This window comes from Aptenodytes patagonicus, chromosome 7 (assembly GCF_965638725.1).
Source record: "Aptenodytes patagonicus chromosome 7, bAptPat1.pri.cur, whole genome shotgun sequence".
NCBI lineage: Eukaryota > Metazoa > Chordata > Aves > Sphenisciformes > Spheniscidae > Aptenodytes > Aptenodytes patagonicus.
This window is the reverse complement of record NC_134955.1, coordinates 54,290,106-54,315,471: the sequence shown is the minus strand read 5'-3', so window position 1 is coordinate 54,315,471 and position 25,366 is coordinate 54,290,106. Positions and strand designations below refer to the sequence as shown.

The window sequence follows — 25,366 nt, the reverse complement described above, 5'->3', positions numbered from 1 at the left end:
GTTCTTTTTGCTTTTCCCTGCCATGTTAGGGAAAATAAATCACATTCATTATGTACTGTAAATAATACTAATTTTCTAAAAGATCATTCTCAATGGGGGTAATTTGCTTATCTTAGTATGGGGGAAAGGAATGATTTGTATTTTCTTTAGAAAATATTTTTAGAAGCACATTGGTTCTGAAGGGGCTTGATTCTTCTTCCCATTCTCTGTTTACTTACAGTTATCTTCTAAACTGTGATTGGATGGAGGCAAATGAATTAAAAAAGGAGGAGCAGTGCCACTGTTATACAATCTTATATCAGAGCTCTTCCTAAGTGCTGTTGTAACTTGCAAAGAGCATTAAAACACTGCTTGTTCTGAAGACTCTGTCCTGTTCCTGCTCTTTCATTTGTCTGGCTCAAATGTTGTGAGCTTACAGGCCTAGCAAAGTTTTAAATGCATCTCAAAACTGTTTTCTGAATCATGTACCATTGGAATTATATTCTGGGCAAATGTTCCACTGGGAACACTTAATGATAGTTCATAGAGGTTAAATAATGATAGCAGTGCCTGAAGCCTTGTGTTTCACTTGCATGAGGAGTTGTGACAAATTGTCAACAAAATGTTTAGTAATGTTCCCTTCACATTGGAAAAATAAAGTAAATGATGGAAATAAGAATCTTCTTTCTGTGAAACATATTTATGCTTTTAGTAATTTCAATGGAAAATGTTTTTAACAGTCTGCTCGAGCTGTAAAAGTCTTGAAGGAATGTATACGTTTGAAACCAGATGATGCAACTATTCCACTCCTTGCTGCAAAGCTCTGTATGGGATCTCTCCACTGGGTAAGCTTTGCCACTCTTTGTCTTTTCAGCAAGAGCTGTGCTAAAATGCAACAAAATCTTGGTTTAGGGATGGAGCAAATACTTCTGCACAGTGACTACATGCACTTGGTCATCTCTGAAAATACAGCACAGATACATATATGCACATGTGCATCCCTGTTTGCATGGCTGATTTAAAATATTTGACAGCAATGGTTATGTTTATCAAGGTAGCATACTTGATACTGATGTAAGACAGCTAAAAATGTATTAGAAATTGAAACATTGGCATACAGAGATGAAAAATGCAACTTAGACTTCTGTTTCCTCTGTGCAAGAGGAAAATAACTTTTTTGGGAAGATAATGAGACAAATCTCTCATATTCAAGAGACTCTTCTGGTGATACCATGTTTGCAGACAGATGGAGTTTATGAATTCCTAGTAAAGACAGTGTCTTTTTAAAAAATGTTACTGGAGATGTATTTTAGATAACCTTGAAATTGGTATATCTGTACAAAAAAACATTAAGGTGATCAAAGAACATTGTGTGGTTTTCAAGATACATGTGTAATTTTTAGAAGAATGAGTGTATTTAAAAAAGGAGGAAAAGAGGAGGGAAAGGTCACAATCAGAAATTGAGAAAATAGCGCAGTAGCAGAAACATGACTTGCTGAGTCTGACAAAAATACAGTCTTAATAATTAACGTAGATCCGAGTTCTGTAAATTGTTCCATGTAAATTGTTCCCTATGGATTGACTCCATATGGAGTAGCTTACTGTACTTAGCATTTACATTTACTGGAATGGATTCAAATGTTATTTTTTTCTTTCTAGATTGTTAAATAGTGTGCTAGTGTGGGTGTGCAGTTAAACCTGTTTATTTATGAGTTCACATACATTCAGTAATACTGTATGTGATGCAGAGTTCTGCATGGCTATGCTTTTTTTTTGCAGGGTTGGAGCCATAGTTCTTGCAATTGATTTTCCTAAAGAAATGGTTCCTGGGGCAAGAACTCTATTTATGAAATGCAAAAATGGCAGATGGCATATGTAGACCAGAAATGACTTTTTTATTTTTAAAAAATAAATAAATAAATAAAAAATGGCAAAACCACAGTAAGTTTAGAATGATCTGTGTGTTATGTGCCAGAGTTTCTCTCAACCATAGGAATGGGTGCTTCAGCTTAAATCTGTGTTCTTTACTCAGTATTTAGCAGGAAAACTAAGTCTAATGAAAAACGAAATAGTCTGTAAAAGCAATCATGGCTGAGATTTCAACAGACTCATAATACACACGCTGTGCGTTCTTCTCATTATAATGTAAACTTTAGGTAGTTTTAGACTTACATGGATGTTTTATAATATTTTCAGTTGGAAGAAGCTGAAAGATTTGCCAAAACAGTTGTTGATCTTGGGGACAAAACATCAGAGTTCAAAGCAAAAGGCTACTTGGCACTGGGATTGACTTACAGTCTGCAGGCTACTGACGGTAAGATAAGAATAAACATTCACATTTGGAAATTCCCATGTTGCCTAAAAAAGGATACCTAGCAGAATGCTAGACTTAAAATGAAAGCTTCTGTGTGCAACCATTTTTTTCAGTCAATGTATTAAAACTTCTTCAATGAGCATGTGGAATGAAATCTCTTGATCTTGCATATCACTGATTAAATATATCCTTTTCAGCATCTTTGCGAGGGATGCAAGAGGTCCTGCAGAGAAAGGCTCTTCTTGCATTTCAGAGGTGAGTGGGTGTTAATCTTCTCATTTCATTCTGCTGTATGTAGTGAAAAGCTTTATTATGTGTTAAAAAGAGGGACTTGTAAAAGATTGTGTAATGAGGATTTCACCTCTGGGAGTCTCCCTTCATGAGTACAGAATGTATTTCTTTAGCATTTACTTCATTTTACTTTAGCATTTACTTTAGCATTTACTTTCATATTCTGTCAGAAATATCTAAATTGATTTATAAGGATTTCCTTTTATTTCATTTTAAAGACATTTGTGTGGCTCTCTAGTATAAAATATTTGCTCAAAGGAGTATTCTGTCCTGATCTAGAAGGGAAAATGGTGTGATGCAAGGTTTCAAGTCATGGTTCAATGTGATAGTGTTTCAAGAAGAGCTGGTCGCTGATCAGATTATATAGCAGGCTTTTGCAATTATCTCTGTAGAGACAGAGCGATAATTGAGGCCCTGCTGCTGTGGATGAGTGGTGAAATGCAGGTAGTAAGGTAGTAAGCTAGGGGGGAAAAGAAAAAATTCCATCTAGAGATTTAACAACGTAGGCAGTGACAATGCAAATGCACCGTCTTCCAAGTGCGTTACACGGAAGTAGCGCTGTCGGGGATGACAGTAGTTCATTCTCAAGGGTTTGACTCTGCAAACGAAATGACAATAAACAGGTGAATGAGAATATCTCTACCCCAATAATAGAGGAAACAAATCTTGATGGCAAAGCTGGCAGAAGTGCTGCAACATCTAAAGATGTCTCTTTTTACGTTTATATACTTTTGAAAACCCTACTTTGGTGAGTGTTGTGGTTTACCCTCAGTCGGCAACTGAGTACCACACAGCCACTCGCTCACTCATCCCCCCTCTCCCCCGGTGGGATGGGGGAGAGAATTGGAAGAGTAGAAGTGAAAAAAACTCGTGGGTTGAGATAAAAAACAGTTTAATAATTGAAATAAAATAATAATAATAATAATAATGTAACAATAATAACAATAATAATAATAGTAATAATACACAAAGCAAGTGATGCACAGTGCAATTGCTCACCACCCACCAACCGATGCCCAGCCAGTCCCCGAGCAGCGGCCACCCCCCGGCCAGCTTTCCCAGTTTATGTACTGAGCATGATGTCACATGGTATGGAATGTCCCTTTGGCCAGTTTGGCTGTGCCCCCTCCCAGCTTCTTGTGCCCCTCCAGCCTTCTCAGTCGGTAGAGCATGGGAAGCTGAAAAGTCCTTGACTAGTGTAAGCACTACTTAGCAACAGCTAAAACATCGGTGCGTTATCAACTTTGTTCTCATACTAAATCCAAAACACAGCACTGTAGCAGCTACTAGGAAGAAAATTAACTCTGTCCCTGCCGAAACCAGGACAGTGAGATAGGCCTAAATGCTTTAGGGAAACTGATTTGTGCATTAATGTGAATGAGAAGTCTGGGGTTTTTCTTGGTGATTTTGCATCTGAGGGGATAGGGTTGAAAAAGTGTTTTGCAGGTATCTTTAGAGTGAGACTGGTATGTATTGGTCCTTCTTTTTTCTGTCCTAACTATTCCTCTGTATGTAAATATGTTTTAACATATCTTTGCTCTTCCTGTTCCTTAATGGTTTTAATACTTTTTATTACTTCAGCATTCTTTCTCCATGTTGAAACTGAACTTTCTACCTCCTGGTTTGTACCTTAGTTCCTCACCCATCCCTCTTACCACTGACTTAAGCATCACTGTTTCAAAAATACTGTGCTAACCATTTCTCACCATTTCTACCCATTCACTACTTCTGAGGTTCTAATAGTGTTTTGCTTTCTTCTGCTGCTTCTTTGAAACAGCAAGGGATGAAATGAACCATAGCCTGAAGCTAGTCCATTCCAGTTCAGTGCTTGCTGACTCTACCCTCCGGTTTAGTATAGCGATTCCCAAAATTCTGAGAGTTGTTCCCTGCTATCGATCTGTCTGGAAAATTTCCATTTTCTGAGGTTTGAGGTTGTGCAGCGTTTTGACCACCTGTAAATATGAGGATGTTTTTATAGGTAGCATATTGCTTATTGTGGTAATATTTTATTAGGTTGCTCTAGAAAAAGAATATGTGGTTTGAGTTAAAAGAGAATAAGCAATACACAGTAGGTTAGGAGAGCTGTTTTTCAAATTATATTCAGCTTCTTATCACTGCGAAATTACTCTTTCACACTCTCTATTCAAATATTGTTGCTTGGTTGTGTTATGTCATCTTTCACCCAGGAACTTTTCTGTTTCGTTCTCTACAGCTGAAAAATAAGCCTCTTGATACCTTCTTAACTGTTCCGTTTCAAAGACTTCCTAGCAGCGAATAGTGCCAGCTGAAGTCTGAAAACATATCTAGCATCTCTTCAGTGAACCATTACAGATGTCCTTGAGCTATATAGGTTGAGTGGAACTTCAGTTTTGTAGTGATATGGAGCTTTGAAATATTTGTGCTAACTAGCAGAATATAAATTTATACACAGAAAGTCTTGGGAACATAAGGATTAATTGCACATGATTTCTATGCATCTTTCTGATGCCTTGGGGTTTTCTTTGTTCTTTTCTTTTTCCAGTTGATACAACCTCCTAGAAACAATATTTTGTATTTTTGAGTGCATGTTCCAGGGTATTGATGTTAAGTTATATGTTCATCCTTTCTGCTGGCCTTCCTCAGAATGAACTTGTGCATAGGCTTTTAATTAAAGTCTCTTTCAGAGGTTTTAATAATGTGCAGGGTATATGTTTTGAAAACTCTAGTGAATTGCTAATGTTGCTGTTAGTGATAGGAGTATCAGCTGATTGCTGATATGAGTAGCTCGGACTCCACACAGAATCTTGAATAGAATGGTTTGGCCCACGAAAAGAACAGAGTTTCTGCATATCAAATATCCCATAGCTACCTTCTAAGAGAAGGGAAAAAGTATGTTTTGAAATGTGATTGTTCTGCATATTAACGTTTCCCCACTTGTGTTTATAGAGAGACTCACACCTGATAGATCAGCTGTACTGGAAATACACTTCAATGTGGTTGATAATGTTTCTGGTTCCTTGTGTTGATAACATAAGGATAGGATGTTTCCGAAAATTTGTTACCACAGAGCGTATGTTATGCTCAGCATACCAGTCATGCCCACTTTCTCTTCCCACATCTTAAAAATAAATGTTTTCCAGGAGGTGGAAGTTGAAATTCTCCATTCATCTTCTACACAGTTTACAGAACAAGCAGCTGTACTGAGCTCAGTAGTTTGATCTGCCAAGTTTTTTTGTTTTGTTTTTTGTGGGTTTTTTAATCACTTACCTAGAGGACCAATTCCTGAAGAAATAGAGGTCTTGAAGAAATACAGTTATGTTTTGGACCCTTGCCTATGCCAGATTTCAAGGCTACCAGTTTGTGATAGTGGCCATTTGAGAAGGTGCTTGTTGCCATCTTCACACAGTGCTGAGGGGGTGTTTGTTTCACTAACTTTTTTTTTATTATTATTTTGGAAGACTTTCAGTGCTTTTCCTATGGTTGGTGTGAATTGAAGTTTCACAGAATTCACCAAATGGTTGATAGATAGTAACAGCTTTATTCTTTCACTAACTGAAGCTTGGGTGCCTGAACAAGTACTCTCTAAGTTAAGATCTCTTGTTCTCACTTAGTCTTGCTTAATTTGTGAACTTAAATTTAAAAAAGGACTGGTTCTGGACCCTGTTAGGCTTTATATTTAACTCCAATCTCCAATTTAGAGATAAATCTAGCAAAATATGAAACTGTCTCCTAATAAGTTAAACTACTTTGGTATGTATTGGGTGTAGTTGCTAAACTGATGGAGCTGTCTCTTTGGACGTGAGAAGACAGAGGTTCCTGATGAATCAGATCTTATGCTGCCTTTTACTATAATGCTATGATAAAGCTGTCCAGCCTAGATTCTTTTACATTGATTGCTACATAGCAAGGTGCTCTGCTAACTTAATCTCAAAGCAACTGAAAGTCAAGAAGTAACTGGCTTCCTAGGAGGCTTAGTATGCTGGACTGAAAATGTGCTTAAACTTTGGGAGTCTAAAGAATGAACAAAACTCTGATCTACTTTGCTGCTACTCTTCCTCTTTGAGTTCTGTGCTTCAGAACCAGTCTGGTCAGGGTCGGTGCAATTGCTTGGGTACTTCTCGTGCAGATACCATGATTCTTGTCTTTGAAGACATGTTGTTTTGGGGGATTTTTTGTTTGGGACTTTTTTTTCCTTTTTTTAGATAATTACATGTAGTGTTTGTTTAGGAGTGTATTTTAATTGAATCATTTTGTATTGCTCATTTTTAAGATTTATCCTGAAATTACATAATTTCTATTAAAAACAACATAATTATTTTCTATTAAAAGTGACAGAAAAGTCACTAGAATGAACACCACTTATATCAAAATATGAGCATACATGTAGTCAAAGAGATCTGAATATGGGTACATGAATATATATGCGTTTGTATGTATGTCTAACCTGTACTAACAGGGGAAAAATTCACTGGGTTTTTGTTTTGTTTCTTTGTTTTTAAGGGCTCACAGTTTGTCTCCAACAGATCATCTGGCAGCATTTTACTTGGCACTGCAGCTTGCCATATCCAGACAGGTTAGTTGTGTTTTAAAAGTGCAGCCTCACACTGTCATATGATGATTAGAATTTGTATCTGTTGATGGATACAGATGAAGATTTCTTCAATAAAAACCTGGTTTTCCTTGTACATATATGCATATCTATGGAAAAAAAACCCAAAATATTCTCTCTGAACACCTTCAGTCTTGTACACTTCTCCAGAGTTCTGCCACAATATTTCCAGCTCTAGGATTAGAAATAAGTCACTCAATTTATTTGTTTCAGCATTTATGGTGCTGGATGGAGAGAAAAAAAAAAGTCAGTTTTCACCCTGTTTTTACCTATTACGTGTAATCTCTGCTCAGACTGGTTATCTGGAGGGTGGGACTCTTGAATCTAGTTTTTAATGATCTTGACAGTGCTTAAATCTTGAGTATCTGCTAAGATCCGTGCCTTTTCTGAATATTTGAAGGAGGTTTGGTTATTGTGAACAAAATTACAAAAATGTGTTTAAGAAAACTGGAAAATACTTTAAAGCTGTAAAAGAGATCAGAGCTTGGTCCAACTTGTACAGCTGTTATGTTTAAGGGATTTAGGATTCTATCACATATCACATGAATTTGGATAACGTGGAGCTGCTTTGTATATGTCATGGTAAGCCTTTTCCTGTGTCATGTTTATTTTAGGAAGTAGTTTTGAGCACAGTAGTTTACATACTCTAGGTGACTACTTTTCATTGCTAATGAGTAGCAGAGACATTGGACTATGTCGCATTAGAGTGGAATGGATTGTCACTTTAATAGCACAAAATATTTTTCAGTAGCAGGCTATGACTCTGTACTTCTGAATTCCAAACTTCTCATGTTGCTTAATTAAATTTACTGTTTTTAACACTTAGTGTACTTATTTTGAGCAAAAGCACATGCAACTGAGGAGATAATGAAATTCCATGTGAAGAAAAGTTACTATTGCAGTCTAGCTGTACATTTTAGTTAATGTATTACAATTAAAATATTTTCAAAATCATGTAGAAATACAACCAATACTTGAAAAAAGAATAGTAAGTGAATATTTTAAAGGGCTGAAGGGAACTGTTTTATTAAAACTTGTATCTTATTTTCCAGGGCTAATATATTATTTAATTTTTACTGTTCACTGTAGAGCATCAGGTCCATTTTAAACTTCTGAGTAGTGTCTTACAGGAGTCTATAGAATTCTACATGGTATCCAGGTGAATATTTTGAAAATTTTATGGACGTGCAATCAAGTAATAGGCAATACTTCTAATAGTGATGCTTTCTTTTTCTGCCTTTTTTTAATCAGATACCAGAAGCTTTGGGTTATGTTCGTCAGGCTCTGCAACTACAAGGAGATGATGCCAACTCTCTTCATCTCCTTGCACTCTTGCTATCAGCCCAGAAACACTATCATGATGCTTTGAATATCATTGATATGGCCTTGAGTGAATATCCAGAAAATTTTATGTGAGTGAATGTCATGTTTGCTTTCTATGCTTTCTCTCATATTTGTTTTTCTTAGATTCTCATCTCATTCCTTTCAAGAGGGGGTGGATTTGAAGATTGGTCTTGAGTTTTTTTCCAAGTGTTCCCCCCTGCCCATTTAATGCAAGTCTGCTTTTTATTAAAGGCTTGTTAAATAGTGATTAAGGATTTCATTTTGGAAGGGAGGCTAGAGCTGGATAGTTGATCTTATTTTGTCTTTTTCTACAGACTCTTTGTTTAGATAATTTCTCCCTGTTGCATGCTTTAGAGTATTTTTTTCTGTCTTCTGTTTCTATGCAATATTCTAAGAAGGGTAAACAGGACTTTACTATTAGCTAGGATAGATTTATCCCATCCTACAGATAACTCTATGCATATTGTATGGAATCTATTCTGTAAAATACACCATAACAGAGAATCTCCTGTTTTGCCTGTATAATAACCAGTCATCTGAAGTTTGCTGATGGATAACTAAACAAGTGAACAGGGAAGAAGCACGTTTGGTAGATGTTCTCCTTTTGTTTAAGAAAGAAATCATTCTTTGTGTTTATTCTTCATGTTAAGTATATCTTAAAATACATTTGGATTTTATACTTTTGTAAGGGGTTTTTTTTGTTGTTATTATTTATTTTCTTATGAAAATCTGATGAAACGCTTCACAGCGAAATATCTCAGGGACAGATTCCATTAACTTCCAATGTTCCGTTCCGATGCTTTACCAACAGTCGCTAAGGTTGTAATCCATAGTATTACAAATATCCTAAATGCTTATTTAGACAATTTTTTGAAGTATCAATCAGTATAGTTGTTACTATATCAACATACCAAAAAAATATGATTTCTTTAAGAATTATTAGTTTGAAAATAGGGATTATAGTCTTTTTCCTTCCTGTTCCTTGACATTTCATGCCTCTTTTTGGCTGTCTATATAAGGTACCGTTGCCTTTTTCCTCATAAATCTGACCAGGACCTCTGTTGATATCGCCGCTCCTCAGAACTTCTGTCTCTGGTAGCCAGTTCTGTGCAACTGCTTTTGTGGCCTTTTGCTGTTTCTCACTTCCTGGTTTATCCACACACGTATAACTTGTCTCTGTTCTTACTAGGGGCTTCCACACATGCTTCATGATTTCAGAACTATCTAGCAGTTCCTCTCCCAAACCTGTCTGTGCTTTCCTCAGGTCTGAGGGACCTGTCAGTAAGTCATGGTTTGAGCGGCAATTGAAGTATCAGCTACCTAATTTTATGCCCTGTTATTGTTAAAAACAAATATGTTCAAAGCACCGTGATCTGTCATCTTCTGTCTGTTACTGGTTCATCTTCTGCCACTTAGTGGCGATGTAAATGACAAAGAAGCTGCTGTCTCTCTCAGAATATGAATAGTCTAGAAGAAGTATTTCTGAAACTGCAGTTCTCCCTACTGTAATAAGAGAACAAAGGATCGTTCAGTAAAATGTTTAAAATTACTCTTGTGAGCATTCAAAAGGTATTTATGGGTTTTTCAAATATGGTTCACGGCCTTTCTGTACTTGTTTATAATTGCATCTTGTGGTTAAACAAGTTGCCTGAGTTGTTTTAAAAAGTACTGATCTTTCTATTAATGTATGTCAGTATATTAATCATATGGGTCATAATGGTGGTTCTAAATTGTTAGTCCTGTTGTATAATACAAACACCGTGGTGATACAGTGTACTATGTTACAACCTACTGGTACAGATCAGGGAATTTGAGAGGAATATCTTGGCAGTAGGAATCGCCATCAGATGTGGCAACAATTGCTGAAGGATCCAAGGTGAAACACAGCTCTGTGTATCTAGACAGTCTTTTAGAGTCTTGTTTTTAGTGCTGTCAGGTTACTTCTGGTTCCCAGAGAAGTCAAGGATATGATTGAGACTCCTTGTGTGCTCTCTGCAATTGATACCGACAGCCATACAGACACATCTGGTCAATAATACAAATTTGGATTGATTCCTTCATGTAACTGGGTTATTTTTGCAAGGATTTATCAGCAAAACCTCAAGTTTACAATCTGTTCTTGTGCACTATATCTGGTGCTCTTGAAATGGCTGACAACATGTATGTGCATATATATATATATAAGATATACACCACAAATGCTTAGTGTATTGTTGTTTCTGTTTTCTTATTCTGCAACATCTGTAAACAGTACAATCTCACAGTACTTTCTAGCAGACTGGGAAGAGATCCTCTTGTGTTCCTCTAAGGCTTGCTAATTTTTAGATATACTGAAACATTTGATTATTCGCCTATCGTATTTTATTGGCTTTTGTAAACACTTCAAATATCATCATGTTTTATGTTTTATCTTTTGGTTATGTCTGCAATCCCAGTAAGCTAAATAGTACAAGACTTTTCTCGGTGTTCTCTGTATTTCTGTTGGAATGAATCTATTACCTCAGCCTTATGCAAAATGATACTTTGATAGCTTTGCAGCATAATAAATGTCTGTACTTGGAAAATATTAAAGTAACACATAGGGCTTGTGACTTATGTTATTTCTTATTTCTTCTATTGTTATTCTTATCCGCATACCTCTGTATGCTGTAATTGCACTGCTGCACTGAGTGCTGTCCTGCCCTGTTCACAGCTGTATGTTCTTTTTGTTTTGCTTTTCTTTGAGAAGAAAATAAATTTTCAGAAGTTTATAATGCTACATATTTGCATAACGCCAGAGGTTGCAAGGAAGTCATAGAATACACTGTGAGTCACGCTGAGAAGTGGATACTTTCCAGCACTTCTGTTGTAGTCAATTAGTAAATATGTTGCCTGTCAGTTTTTAACCTTTGAAAATCTGATGCATTCCTAGAATTCATGTTCAATATTTGAGGTATATAGCAAGCATACCTTCGTATCTTAAATTAGCATTAACCTTCCTGCACTATAAAGCTAGAATGCTGCTGAACAAACATGGCCAATCAGATAATGATTTTGCCCCATGCGCCTCTAGGTCAGTAAGTAGAAAGAAATTCCTCAGAGCCAAAGACTTGTGTCCCATCATTATCTAAAGGAGCGGAAGGACTGTGAGCAAACATCACATTGTGCTGTTAGCAGCAAGGTACAGCTTTTTCTTTGAATGGAGAGTTGATTGTTCTTCCTTTGTTCGTTATATTGGCAGCATAAATACGCAATCTGCTCTAAGACCTTAAGGGGTATAGGAAAAACTATTGGTGAAAATCTAAGAAAGCTCTAAAAGTGAAATAGGTATGTAGTAATGTTTTCCAGAAATAATCAAAATGCAAGATATTTGCTGAATATCTATAGCACTATCATTTCAAACTTTTTGTAAGCTTAAAATGCTAGGTTGTAACCACTCTACTTATAAACAAGTTACCTGTGTTTTTCAGAGCAATACAATCAATCTACTTTTAAATGCTAGCTAACCTCTGAAGCCTCCTGAAATCTGAGAGTGCTTTGATCCAGGGACAAAAAGATCTCTAGACAAAAGATTACTGAACAGATTAAGATTATTGAAAAGATTATGAATACCCTGCTCTGGTGACATGGGTGGGAGTAAGGTGCCAGCACCAAAAAATCTGAATAGTTAATCTCAGTCAGGTCCTACTGCATTTGAATTCATCTAAAGTTACACTGTTTTTTCCCCACCTTTCATTAGACAACTTGTCCGTGTTGTAGGAATGCAAAGTTCAGTTCTTCTCCAGCTTGACAGGATTTGAACCCACAGATGATGCAGCTCAGAGTCATAACCATCAAACTATATGGGAGACTGGGTGAGATGATCCATTTCTCCTCTTGAAACAGAAGCAGGGACATGCTGCCCTGAATGCAAAGAGAGTAGGCAGGAAGGAGCCACAATATATCCTAAATCACTAGAGTACTTAACTATGTGGGAGGCTTGAGGTCTTTGCTGCTTGGATTTTCCTTGAATTGTATTTATTTTAATCCAGTGATTGTCTACTCTGAATGTATAAGCAGTCCCAGAGGTGTGCATTACAGTCTGAAGGTGTATTCAGAGATACGATGCAAAGTAATGGTGGTTGTGTTGCATTGGTTCATATTGGGCTTGTATATCTCGTGCAATATATATAGTACAGTTATATGTGCAATTACCTGAGGAGCCTTATTTACAGACTCCTTCCCATGACTCTTTCCTGTCTTTTTATCTGCTTGTTACAAGGAATCTATATCATAGTGGACTTCTGAATGATATGAAATCTTGAAACAACACTTTTTATCTATTTCTACTTCATGGTTAGTCATAAGTAGATTCTCAGTCAAGGGAGACAGAGTTAGGTTTCTTAATGAAATACTTGTGATGTTGTTTTCTTAATCTTAGCTGTTTGGGGTTCCCTCGTTATTTCAAGTGTTGGGGCACTTAAAGACGAGTATAGTGCCTGAAATTAGTGTAATTAGGCAAAATAAATAATAAGTATCAATTGCTATTTTATGCTGAAAATTGAACTGCAATGGATAGCAGCTGACAAGCTTTTAAAGTAGCAGAAGTAGGGAACAGCAGATGGGTTATTTGAGGAGTGCAAGCATGTTATTTTAATGTGAAGTACACTCAAAAAGGAAAGACATATGGTAACAGGTTTGAAGACAACTGAAGACTAAGTTCACAGTTTAAACATTTACATTTGTTGAAGTGTGATGGAAATTTTTTTTCTTCCAAGCATATTTCACAGAAGCATCAGGCCAATATGTCACTCCTCTGAAAACTATTAAATCCTTTCCTTCCTGACCCTCAGGGGCTCTTTTGAGCTACATTAGATTTCCCGGAATCGCAGAGCCTTTTAACATCCCTCTCAGTTCATTGATTAACAAACTTGTTTCCTTCTGGGAGTTGTCTGGGTGGGCATAACAGAAGAGCTGGTTGGTGCGTGCAGTGTATGATGATACATACATTGATGTTTTGTGGGACAGGGGTGTATTTATCAATTAAAGGGAATAGACTACACTATTGTGTTTTCCTAAGGTCGGTTGTAGTTGCGCTACAGTGTGTGGTGCTGGTTAAACTTAAACTTTTTTTTTCTTGATAAGTAGAGCACTGGGAATTATTTGAGGAAAGGGCAGTAATATATGATTGGACAAGAAATAGTGATCTGCTAGGCTTGCCAAAATCACGTCTTTCAGGTTCTTGTCAAGATTTGACAACGTGCTTTTTCAAATCCATTCCATTTTGATCCTGTCCATCTTGGGAGTTAAATGAATTTGTTCTCAGGAATCATTTTTCTGTAAGTCATGAAAGACAGTATCGGTTGCTTGTGTTTTTTATTTTCATGCTGGGCTTGTCTTCCCCCCCGCTTTGGTTGTTGTTACGTGCTTTTACAGAATGGCCCATTAAAAAAGACATTGTTGATAGGTAGATATTACTTTATATAACCAATTGGTCATTGGCCTAAGGGTCTTATCCCTGAATTATATTTGCTAGGCTGTAGATTCTTCTTTGAAACTTGATTGAAAGAGTCCCGGTTTGGGTCATGAGGTGGCTGCCGCAGGGTGTTCAAGGCAGGAAAACAAAAAGTTTTCAAGTATAACTAATTTGTTCTGGCTTTAGTCAGAAACTATCGTCATTATAGTTTACAGATTTACATTTTCTTAAGGACATTGAGTTCATAAGATGGAATACAGTATACATAAACTCCACTAAAATTCATAGGACTGACTGCTGCTTTTCCTTGCAAAGAAGCAATGCTACTGCTTTGTGAAAAAATATATGGGGAGTAGTATTTCAAAGGGTGCAGCGTAGGCCATCCAATGCACACCAAAGATACCTACTCATGGTTCCCACAAAATTGTGTTATTTTGGGGCTTGAAGGGCTGTTTTTGTGGCATCTTTTGCTTGTTTGAGAGTCAGGCTTCAAATAGCAATCTGAACTGCCTATTTTCACTTCATCTATGTTTCTATATATGGGCTTCCCACTACTGGGGATCTGTGCAACCAAAGTTGGAGGAGATTACCCTTATGATTAATATTGGCACTATAGAAATCTGTCACTTTTCCTGAATCACTTGGAACAGGTTTCACATCTTTTGGGTATGTTTGGTGATTGATTGGGAAACAGTTTAGGAGACTTTCTTTATTAAGTTAAATGATTTTCTGGAGTTCTTACAAAAACCAGAGTTGGTTGCTTGACCTCCTGTTGCCAGTGTTGGGCATCCAGTGATTCAGTCAATTGGATTTCCTGAAGGAACCGGATTGATAGGAGCAGCTGAAAAAAAACCCTAAGTAGACATTGCTTATAGTTGTGTTCGGTAACCTCTTCTCATTAATTGTGTCTTGTTAGCTTGCAAATGCAGCTTGGATAATTGAGACTCATTCCTGGCTGTTGACACTTTGAACAAAAATGAGAAGCAGATATGATTAATTGGGAAAGAAGAAACTGGCTTCAGGGTAAGGCGAGACAAATTGATTGGGTAACAATGTCACAGGAATTCAAAAGAAATCACCAGGAAATAAGATTAATTTGTTCAGTCATCCAAAAAGTTATTTCAAGGTACTTAAAAATGATGATTTTTCATGTTTCGTAATGAGTGATTTATATTTATATCTTTCCTGATAATAAAACTTTCCTTGAATACACAAAATGGAGTAGACTGACTGTGCAAGGGTTCATTTTGCAATTGCAGCAGACACCTCTATGAATTTCTTTCTGTACTTTGATTATCATGGTGATAGAAGTGATGCACCTAAAATCACTGAATGTGTAGGTAAATCCTTTATAAAACTATACGTATGTCATATTCTATTTAGTTTCATGTTGTTATTCTCCTTGTAGGTTAAATTTTTGCAGTTCTGTCATTTTGTGTTTTGATGATCATGCAGATGGTTTGGAGTTGACTAACATGAAGCTGTAAGCTTTCTACAGCAAGCATTAAAGGGACAGCTGTCAAAACTGGATGCTCAAATTAACAGAGTTTGAAGCCAAGAAGATAAATTTTTAAAACTCCTGACCTTCTATATATCAGAAGTTGCCAAATTTGCTATAGTTTTTCTATTAATATAGATTTAGCTAAAGCATACCTTCCAGAGGACGTCCGATCTTGATAAGAACACATCAAAAACTGGAGAAACCATTGCAGCATGTGGTAGCTTGTTGTAGTGTTTCAGCTGCACTCTTCATTAAGACTGTATTTTTGTTCTTGAGTTGATCCCGTATTTGTTTCCAGTCATTGGTTTTTATATCGTTCTTTACTAAGCACTCTGTAATACTTCATACTCTGATGGTAGCTTCTGTAATCAGGTCACCTCCAAATGTCCTTTCTGATAAGAACGTCACCGTACTTGCTGACAGTAGGGCACGTTCTCTAGCCTTTAAGTTATCTGTTGCGCTGTTGAACTGTAGCCAGTTTTCATCACATGTAAACAAGAACTGCACAAAATATTTCAGTATCGTTTATCACTGCTTTATACAGAGACTCACCTGCATCGTGTCTGTTAGAAAGGATTGTGTTAATTATTTTGAGCGTAATTGCTTCGTTGGGGGCTTATATTCAATTACCTGTTTGCTGGCATTCTTATTTGCTTCTTGGTCAGTTATTTCTATGATTCATTTCCACGCTAGAGTGCAAAGGCTGTATTTGTTCCTATAGCTATATGCTGGGTTTTTAAAAAGAAATCCAGCTTAAGAGCTGTTAAGCCATGCTGCTGAACAAATTGTTTGGAAAGCTTCCTACTGTGCTGTTATAAGGATCTTTTCATTAAGAGAGTATATTACACATAAATTAGAGTCCTGTTGGATTCAAGTGGAATTCCCAAATGAAGGGTCTTAAAGCAGTCAGCCCTACCTCCTCCTTTTAAAAGAAGCTACAAACTTGCAGACAGTAAACTGTTGTCAGATTCTGCAGTGTGAATGAAGTAAACGCTGGGAACTCTAGGATTTCCTTTTAATTTTAACCTTTTTCTTCTAAACCATTTATTTATGAGTAACTACAAGACTCTCAGAAGGGCACTTGCTGATAGTACATACTGACTAAGAGAAACTGAATTTGCGAAGGTTTTTTATATTTTTCAAGCCCTGAACAATGTAAATAATTTCTATAGTAAGAGAAGAATAATTAAGTTTACTCCCAATCCTAACTGAAAATAGAGCATTCTGTTCGGTTTTTATCAGGATATGGGGGTATGGACCCTTCAGAAGAAGTAGTCTAGTGGAATTAAAAGTTTGCTGTAGAAGGTTTCTTAGTCTGAGGGACTTCAGGGAGATTCCTGATTACTGCTGCATTGAGTGACACTGCTCTAGCAGGCAGATCTGGTGGAAGAATGATAGATAGCATGTCATATTGCCAGATTTGAAGAAAGAATTGGGGAATGAAAGGCAGGACTCTTCCATGCAGTAGCGTGTGGAATACAGATATCCAGCTATGGCTGATCCAAGCTGGTGTGCTCATACGGTGCACAGCAACTTGTGAAAACTGCTTACTTGATCCCAAAAGCAAAGCAGCTGGTTTTAAAATGACACCCAAGGCGAGCAGTACCTGTTCACTGAAAGAACTAAGAGTTCTCAATACTAATAGTGTTACTTGTCACATAGCAGAGCTTGGTCTCCACTACTTTGAATTTTTGCTTCATTCTACAGGATAGAAATATCCTTAAAAACTTAAGCCAGTATTGGACAAATTAACTCCTCTTGATCTCCTGACATTATAAGAGTGTTGCTGTGGAAGGGGATTGGTGGTTGTAGCATCTGGGTCTTTTATTTCAAAAAGTGAAACAGGCTGGCTGAGAAGAAGGAGGCATAATTAAGACAGTGATTTTGTTTTGGAGATTCACAAGTTCTTAACTATGCTACAAATTACACTGACTGGCTGGTAGGCAAAGCTTCAGATCATGATTTAATAGATAGTTTGTACTGATTAGGAAATAGAGTACTAGCAAGAACCTTGGAAGTCACAAGGCTCCATTATTACAGTTGTCCTATCTGTAATACTTTTCATGAACTTATCAACTGTATTTTAAGAACAGTTAGGTTATTTGCTCCACCTCTTCTGCAGCCTATCCAAAACAAACTGTGAGGAAGCAGTCTCTTCTACAATTTCATTTATAATCTTGAGACCTAATTTCCACCCTTAATGTTTTAATAGTCTGTATGGTCTTTATATATGCTAATTTTTGTGGAAACATTATCCTCTAGATAAATTATTCTTTTCCCTTCATGGTGCTTGTCTCATCTGTATTTATAGATAGAATTTGTAACTCTTCTTGGCTTTTTTTTGCTAGACTGACTAAATGAAGTATTTTTCATACTCTGCAGTCTCCAGTCAGCTGATGACCCTCGCAGCCTTTCTCTGCAGCTGCTCCAATTTGAAATTTCTCATGTGTGTGTTTTTTAACTGTTAGAATTATGTATAACATTCCAGATGTGGTCTCACGGGGGTATTGTACAATGGCACTGTCTCTTTCTCTTTCTGCTCCAACAAGTACATTCCAGAATTGCATCTGCCCTCTTTACAGCTGTCTCACCTTGATGAACCTGGCTGTTAGGCAGCTCTAGTTTGGAGTAAGTGTTACACAGGTTGTTTGGTACAATCTGTTTATTAAACTTGAACTATAACCCATTTTTCCATTAACAATGTTATCTAATACTTCTTTCATTTTTTGTATGCTATTTTTATATAAATTTTTGCATGTTATTAAGATTTTTATATATTCACCTGTGCCTTCCCTCTTGAAAAAAACATTGACAATATAGTTGCTGTTCCCCCATCATTAGAGAAGTGATATTTTCTTTAAAGTTTTTACTCTAGAATGACAATCTTATGTGTCGCTGTTTCCATAATTCTGAGAAATTGATTATTTTTGACTGTATTAATTTTAATAATTTTTAAAGTGTTCCAGTTCTCCATTTGTCATTGTTTTCATATCTGAGACAACATAGATAAGGATTATGGTGGAGGTTGGGGCTTCATTCCTGAATATCCTTAATCTTCATCCCGTTGTCCCCATTTTTAGTATACACATTTTCTTTTTTTTCCTACTTAGGTACAAAAAAGCCTTTAAAGACTGTAACTTTTTTGTATAATAACCTGTTCAGGTATAGTTTAGCTTTACTTTTTACTATGTACCTAAGATGCAGCTTTCTGTGCTGATTTTTCTTTCTCTTCTCTCCCCTCTGTCCCCTGCTATTCTTGATAGGATCTCTGCATGTTTCTGATGTCTTACTTGCACAATGTTATCAATGATTGGCTTGTCGAACATTGTTTTACCCCTTCAACTTGAGATGTGGCTCCTTAAATGTTTTAGCATCTTTGTGTTAAATGCCAGGCTTCTGCTGTATCGTGGATGTCTTTGCCAACATTCGCTATCAAATTATTTGGGTGTATGCCGCTGAAATTCAAAGACCTAGTTATAAACCCGTTTGGGATTTTTCATTCTTTATTTAAATAAAAATCCAGTAATATATGGATTAGGTTATGAGCAGCTGTTTTATAACGTCCTCATTAGTTAGTGAGAACAGTCTTGAAGTAATGGAGTCATTTGCTGCTTCAGTAGCTATTTCATAAATCTATCAGCTATTAGTTCCAAGAATAACTAAGCCCTTCCACTTGAGAGTTTGATTTGTTCTCCATTTTGTGCCTGGGTAATTAGTCTCCTAAAATGATACAATTCACTTTATTTTTATCTAACGTTAAAAATCTGCATCCATATCAAACACTGATGCTGGAACAAATGCCCCATTAGTCTAATGTCTTTAACAGAACCTGTTTTTACCTACTTCCCTTCCCCAGACAATTTGACCCAAACAGATTTCTGTTCTTGTTATCTGTTATATTTATTCCAGTTTGACACGTTGCTGACACATATTGTTCTGCTCTTCATTTCTATTTTGAATATTGTCTATTCCTCGGTAGTTGCATTCTTAGTCATGAGTGCTGTCCCACCATGCTGTGGTTACTCTGTCATATTTGTTCTGCACCGTGTGCCAGTAGTTTAAACCACTGACTCTTACAAACAGACACAAACAGATAATTCATGATACTCATAAAATGTACAGCTTGATTTTCATCATCCTATCTCTTGGTAGTTTTTATCCATTCTTCACCATTTTTAATAGCGTATTAAAAACAGGTGTGAAAATGTCCCTGTAAAGTTTAAAATTCTCTGTGTCAGTAGTGCAGGCTGTATTCCAGAAGAGTTGTTTCCACAGATGCTTGAAGCTGAACTTTCAGACAATCCTTTTTCAGATCATCTACCTCATGGTTTCTAAAACCTTCCTGATAATACTTGTCCCTGAGCTGCTTGTTTATCTTGTTATGAACTTGTACCTCCAGCCATATTTCAGGGGAACTTGGAAGAATTAAGTTAATTTGGGAGACCTGTTTGTCACATGGTGTTCCTCCTGCCTGTTGCCTCCTTCCTTTTTCTTCCCTTCCTTACCCCATTTGTTAAGTAAACATTTAGTTGGCAGGTTTTCATTTTGTTATTAACACCCCATCTCAGTTTTCTGAAGTGTCTTAGTTATTTTATGATTTGTAGTCAAAATATTTCTTGGACCCAGGGAAACTGCTCTGTGTGGCTTTGTAAATGCAACCTTTTCTATTCAAAAGATTATTTTTGGTTTAGTGTGGATAATCCCACACCAGTGTATTTTTTTTTCCCCATTAGATACAATTGCCTAGCCTTTCTTTATTAGAATTATGAATATTTTTCCATCATACTTTGTTTATTGTTTGTATTTTGGGAAACGTGCAACCATCCAGTCCCCTTGATTGCTGTAATGCATAAAAAACAGGGATGATGTTGCATGTGTACCAAGTGCATCCAAAAGCATCAAACTCTGATGTGTTGCTTTAATTCTTACAAGTATATTTGTCTTCGGCTATCTTGCCCTCGAATCCTGCACTAGTAGTCCAGGTTCTTATGTTTTTGTTGCACAGACTCCTGCTATTTTGTACACGTGTTTAAGTCATTTCTTAATAATCAAATCCCCTCTCTATCTCCTGCTCAATTTTTCTTTTAGCTCTTGCGTGATGAATCTTAGTGATTTACTGACCCTGTGCCTTCTCTCTGCTACAGAATTCCTGAAAGTCTTAAATGCTTGAAGGCTGTTAATGTAAATTCAGTCTATCTGTAAATCGTACATAATAAGGTATATGTTACGATTGTCTTCTTTCTAGAATGACTTGTAAATTCAGTGCTTCTGAATTTATTATGTTCCATAACTTTTGTAAGGTGTTCTATGATCACAAATTTTAAAAAATTGAACTTCTATAGGCTCTTCAAACTGTAAAAAGTACTCTCTTCTTTTTACATACAGAGAAAAAGGAAAGGGATTGTATGAGGTAGATTCCTGTGGGTTTGGGTTTGGGTTTTGATGCCTGGGTCTTGTTGTTTGGGCAGGGAGTGTGTGTGCGCACGCGTTAAGGGTAGAACAGATGTAGTAGTGTGAGTGGAGGAGGATGTTATTTGCCATTTTTCCTTGAGTAAAATGATGGACAGACCTGGACATTTTTTCTTCCAGTGATACAGTCACAGTTAAACAAATATCTAGAGAGGACTGCTCTGCCAAATGAAATATGACTTTAAATTATCTATATAGTTCCCTGTATACTCAAATCCGATTTACTGGTAGGAAGAAAGCTAAACTAGTGTAACTTGATTCTGTTCTGCATTCCTACAAGACATCAGATGAGACTCCATATGATCTTATTTACCTTGCTTATCCACAGGTGCTCATTCTCCTAAACTAACTCAGCGACCTGCCTTTCATTTCCTCCTCAGTCCCACCAACACACATATTGTACAGTTAAGGTAGCGTGATTCATTTTTAGATTTACATGCTGGGTAGTTTCTGCAAAGGACGTTCAGTGCAACACTAAAGCTTTAGCTACTGTAACTTGCTGAGGCAGTTGATGTCATTTCTTATTCTTGAGAAAACCCTCTGGCAGTTTGCAGTTACTGTTAGCAGCCTCGAAGTTTGTATTTGGGATAAGAAAGTTCTGAGCTTTCACACATGCCCACCCTCTACACCCTTCTCAGTCTTCCCACGCAAACCATATGACCAATCATATAAATTTTTCACTTAGGATGATTAAGGTTGCACTGGAATAAAATGCCAGAGTACACCTGGGTTTAAAAACAGAAAGTAGGCTAACAGTTTTATATGCATCCTCTCCTCCTGCTTTGTGCTCTTTCATCTTGCAATTTACTAAAAATTGCTTTTAAATTAGTGTTTTTTCCAGCGTATTACCTGTTCCCAGATGCTGTGACTCCTATAAATGTGCATACCAATTGACTAGTTCCTTTATTGTCGCACTGCATTTATATTCTTTAATTATCCAGGAAGGTGTCTAAGTTAATCTCTGTGGAGAACCTTCTGCTGATACAGGGAATGTAAAAGGAATATGCAGTCGTCATCTTATGAGGCTATGCACTTTATTTGTCCTGCTGCAGTTAGAAACATCAACTTTGAAATCAGAATTAATTTATAGTGGCTTCCATCAAACATGTTTACTTCCGTTATGAGTAGTTTGCTGCATATTTGATGAATTATGTGCTTTCTTCAGGTTGTCACTTGTAAATGTTCAAAATGTTCAAAATTCAAGTCAAACACCAATTTTGGTGCCTGCTGATGGCAACATAATGTAGAGTGGAGCTACATTTTCTTGTTGACCTTACCAATGCTGACTTCCTCCCATGAATCTGTCTGGTCTAGTGGTATCTTTTTCAGTATAGCCTCTTCCATTTCCTATAATAAAAGTTGATATTATAGGGAAGTAACTTGCATCAGTACTGAGTTGTTTTCTTCCGTGAGTTATATGTTAGATAACTATCATCTGAGCCAGTTAATGGAAAATACTTTCCTTTCTCATAAAAGTAGTAAAGATTTTCTTTAGTGAAGATGTCTCTCTTGTCTTCAACAAATGAAGTACTGTTTTTAGTGGTCCTGCAATTTCACTAAGCTATATTATCTTGCTTAACTTTAAAAAAAAAATTTAAAAATCCTGTCAACTATTGTTTCTGTCCAGTTGAAAAGGCCATCTTATAAAAAGCACTGTTACTTTGATGACGTTAGATATTTGACTTTATTGTAATTACTTCCTGAAACAATTACTTAAATTAACACTGTCTCCAGTTTGGTGTGATGTTGGCTGTCTTTAAAAATGTTTTGCTTGAATTGGAATCTCTTTTATTTCTCTTCTAATTTCCTTTCCCTTTTCACTAGATTACTGTTTACAAAAGTCAAATTGGAGTCCCTGTGCAGAGGCCCAGATGAAGCACTCCTTACCTGTAAACACATGCTCCAGATTTGGAAATCCTGCTACAATCTCACTAACCCAAGGTAAGATGCTGTAGAATTCTAGGCTGCTTGATACCTTTCTCATTAGCCTTTCAGCGCAGTATTAGGTCAGCGGTCCTGCTTTTACGTGGTCTGGTATTTCGTATGAACAAACTAATCCTCTGGGAATCTGGAGACTGAAGTGCAATGATACCAGTTGATGGACATGCAGAAACTACCCCGAGTTCTGTGAAGTAAGGTACGCCAAAGCTAATAAACTCTGCAGTGATGAGGACTGATTACAGAGATTGGGTAACTCTGCCATTCTCCTTGATGGGGCTCAATGTACTGGTATTGTCTTGATTTTTTCCCCAATCTGGGTTATAGAGCCTTTTATATTGGCTGGTGGAGATATTGCTGTAGTGGAAATTTAGTTCAAGGACTTTCACTAAATAAAATGAAGGAGGACTAGATGTTAATTAAGACTATAGAAACGTCACAGGTCACATGGATAAATATGAGGGGCTTGCAAAGTCAACATGGCTTTTTTTTAAAGGGAGGTCTCGCTTAGGAACCTATTTAGGTTCTTCAGAGGCATTGGCAAGTATTTGGATAAGTTGATATAGTCCTATTTGGGTTTCCAAAATGCTTCTGTGAAGGTCCTTTGCCATATATATTTAGATAAGCTGTGAAATAAACAGGAAGGCCACTTGTGGAAATCCACACTGGTACTATTCAACACATTTATCAAGTACCTGGAGAAGAGGACAGGCAGAATTTCTTGCTATCTGGTTGTTTGAAGGGTTGACAGTTTCTGGAGAAGAGATGCTGCAGCAGAAGAGCTTTGTACCAGGTGGCATCAGATACCTGTATAGCAGTATGATGAACATCATCTGTTCAGTTTTTGCTCTTACTTTGTTTGATCTGTTATGTAAACACATGCATCTCTTTAAGAAGATTGAGAGAGTTGGCCTAATGGCCAAAGGGGGAAAATTGCTTCCCTCTTCAGCGAGCTAGTGAGCAGTTCAGAGCAGGAAAATTTGGAGGGTGTGGCAGGAGAAGATGGGGAAGGGACCCGAATCAGGCACAGTGCATTGGGAGAGACTTTGATACTGCGCTGTGGAGCAGGGAGCAGGACTCAGGAGTTATAGAAAGCAAGTGTGTCAGCAACCAGAAAGGTTTGAGCTGAATTGTTTTCAACTCAAAGTCACTGAATAGCAGCAGGGACCTGGGAGAGAATTTCTCTTCTAACTTAGTGGGTGGTGGTTTATTTTAGTTGGCTGGTTGTGTGTGTGGGGAGGGGGGGTTAAGAGTTTATTGTCAGAATGCTGTGCTGTGCAGAATAGTTACAATTTCTATGTAAGCTTAATTTCAGTGAGGCTTTGCATGTACTCCAGCACAACTTTTCACTTTCCATCTCTGCTGTTACCTCCTTTACACAGATCAGGGCTCTAATCATGGCTTGTCATTACGTCGTCGTCGTTGTTGTTGTTGTTGTTGTTGTTGTTGTGCTAAGACCTACTATGCCATGTTAAATACACGTTAAGTAATGCTTCCTTCAGACATCAGCAGTGACTGAAAACTTACTCTTGGCTGTGTCAGCTTCAAACAGCAATGTTTGCTAACTCTCATGTCACTGTTCTACTTCAAGAACATCTAAGTGGAAAAATTAACGAGGACTACTTCACATCTGATAGTTTTTACTGCTTTTCTGTCTTGACATTTAAAGCTTTTCTTGAAGTTCTGGTTTATGGTAACAAATGAAAATCAAATTAGGAATGGAATGGATGGGAGCTGTGAATAAGTGTCATGATGGAAGGAGACAGGTTTCACGAATCACACATTCAGAGTTATGTCAAACAGTGAATACGGATACCAAGCTGTAACCTTTCTTTGGATGGTCTGTGTGAAATTTAAGGGCTGAATACCTTCATATTGTATCACGGTGATCCAGATCTGTCTGACTGGGATAACAACTATCACTCAAACCTGAAATGTGACTGGGAAGTTCTATTCATGCAACTGCACTCCAGATGTAGCGAAGAATGATGATGTAGCCTTGTTGTGAAAACTTATATTTTCCAACCTCTGTAATTTTAACACACGCTTCATTTTGTTGAAAAGCACCGTTTGAAAATTATGTCTCCCACTGGAAATAATTGAAGCTTTTTTTAACAGTTCTTTAAGCCAATAATAAAAGGTCTTTTAATCATTTGAAACCTTTTTAGAATGTTGTTTTTCAAAGATCTAAGTATCCTTTATGCTTATTTGAAACATCTTTTTCTATTCTGATTTGGACTGAAAACTAATTTTGATGTATCATTTTCCCAATGAGATAAGAACTCACTTTTTTGATAAGCTGTGTTTTATGTTAAACATTTCTTCTTGCAATTAATCAGATTTTATGGAGTAAAATTAGGTTCAGTGTCCTCAATAATCTTTTAATAATGAAAATAAATTACGTATAACTAGATGTACCACACAAAGTAAGGGCTAAAGGCAACACTGTGACTTACCTTTGTTCAGCTCATTTAGAACAATTTTCTTTTGTCTTTAATTGGCATACAA

General features: G+C 36.8%; 1 protein-coding gene across 4 annotated transcripts in view; it reads left to right on the top strand.

The window, feature by feature from the left end:
• TTC7B (tetratricopeptide repeat domain 7B) overlaps window positions 1-25,366 on the top strand; it is a 149,946-nt gene that overhangs the window by 71,325 nt on the left and 53,255 nt on the right. For all 4 annotated transcript variants that reach the window (XM_076345269.1, XM_076345268.1, XM_076345271.1 and 1 more), the window contains 6 exons: window positions 720-824; window positions 2,176-2,293; window positions 2,491-2,548; window positions 7,064-7,136; window positions 8,424-8,584; window positions 22,745-22,861. In XM_076345269.1, coding sequence (XP_076201384.1) covers window positions 720-824; window positions 2,176-2,293; window positions 2,491-2,548; window positions 7,064-7,136; window positions 8,424-8,584; window positions 22,745-22,861 — 632 coding nt within the window. The remainder of the gene's footprint in view (window positions 1-719; window positions 825-2,175; window positions 2,294-2,490; window positions 2,549-7,063; window positions 7,137-8,423; window positions 8,585-22,744; window positions 22,862-25,366) is intronic.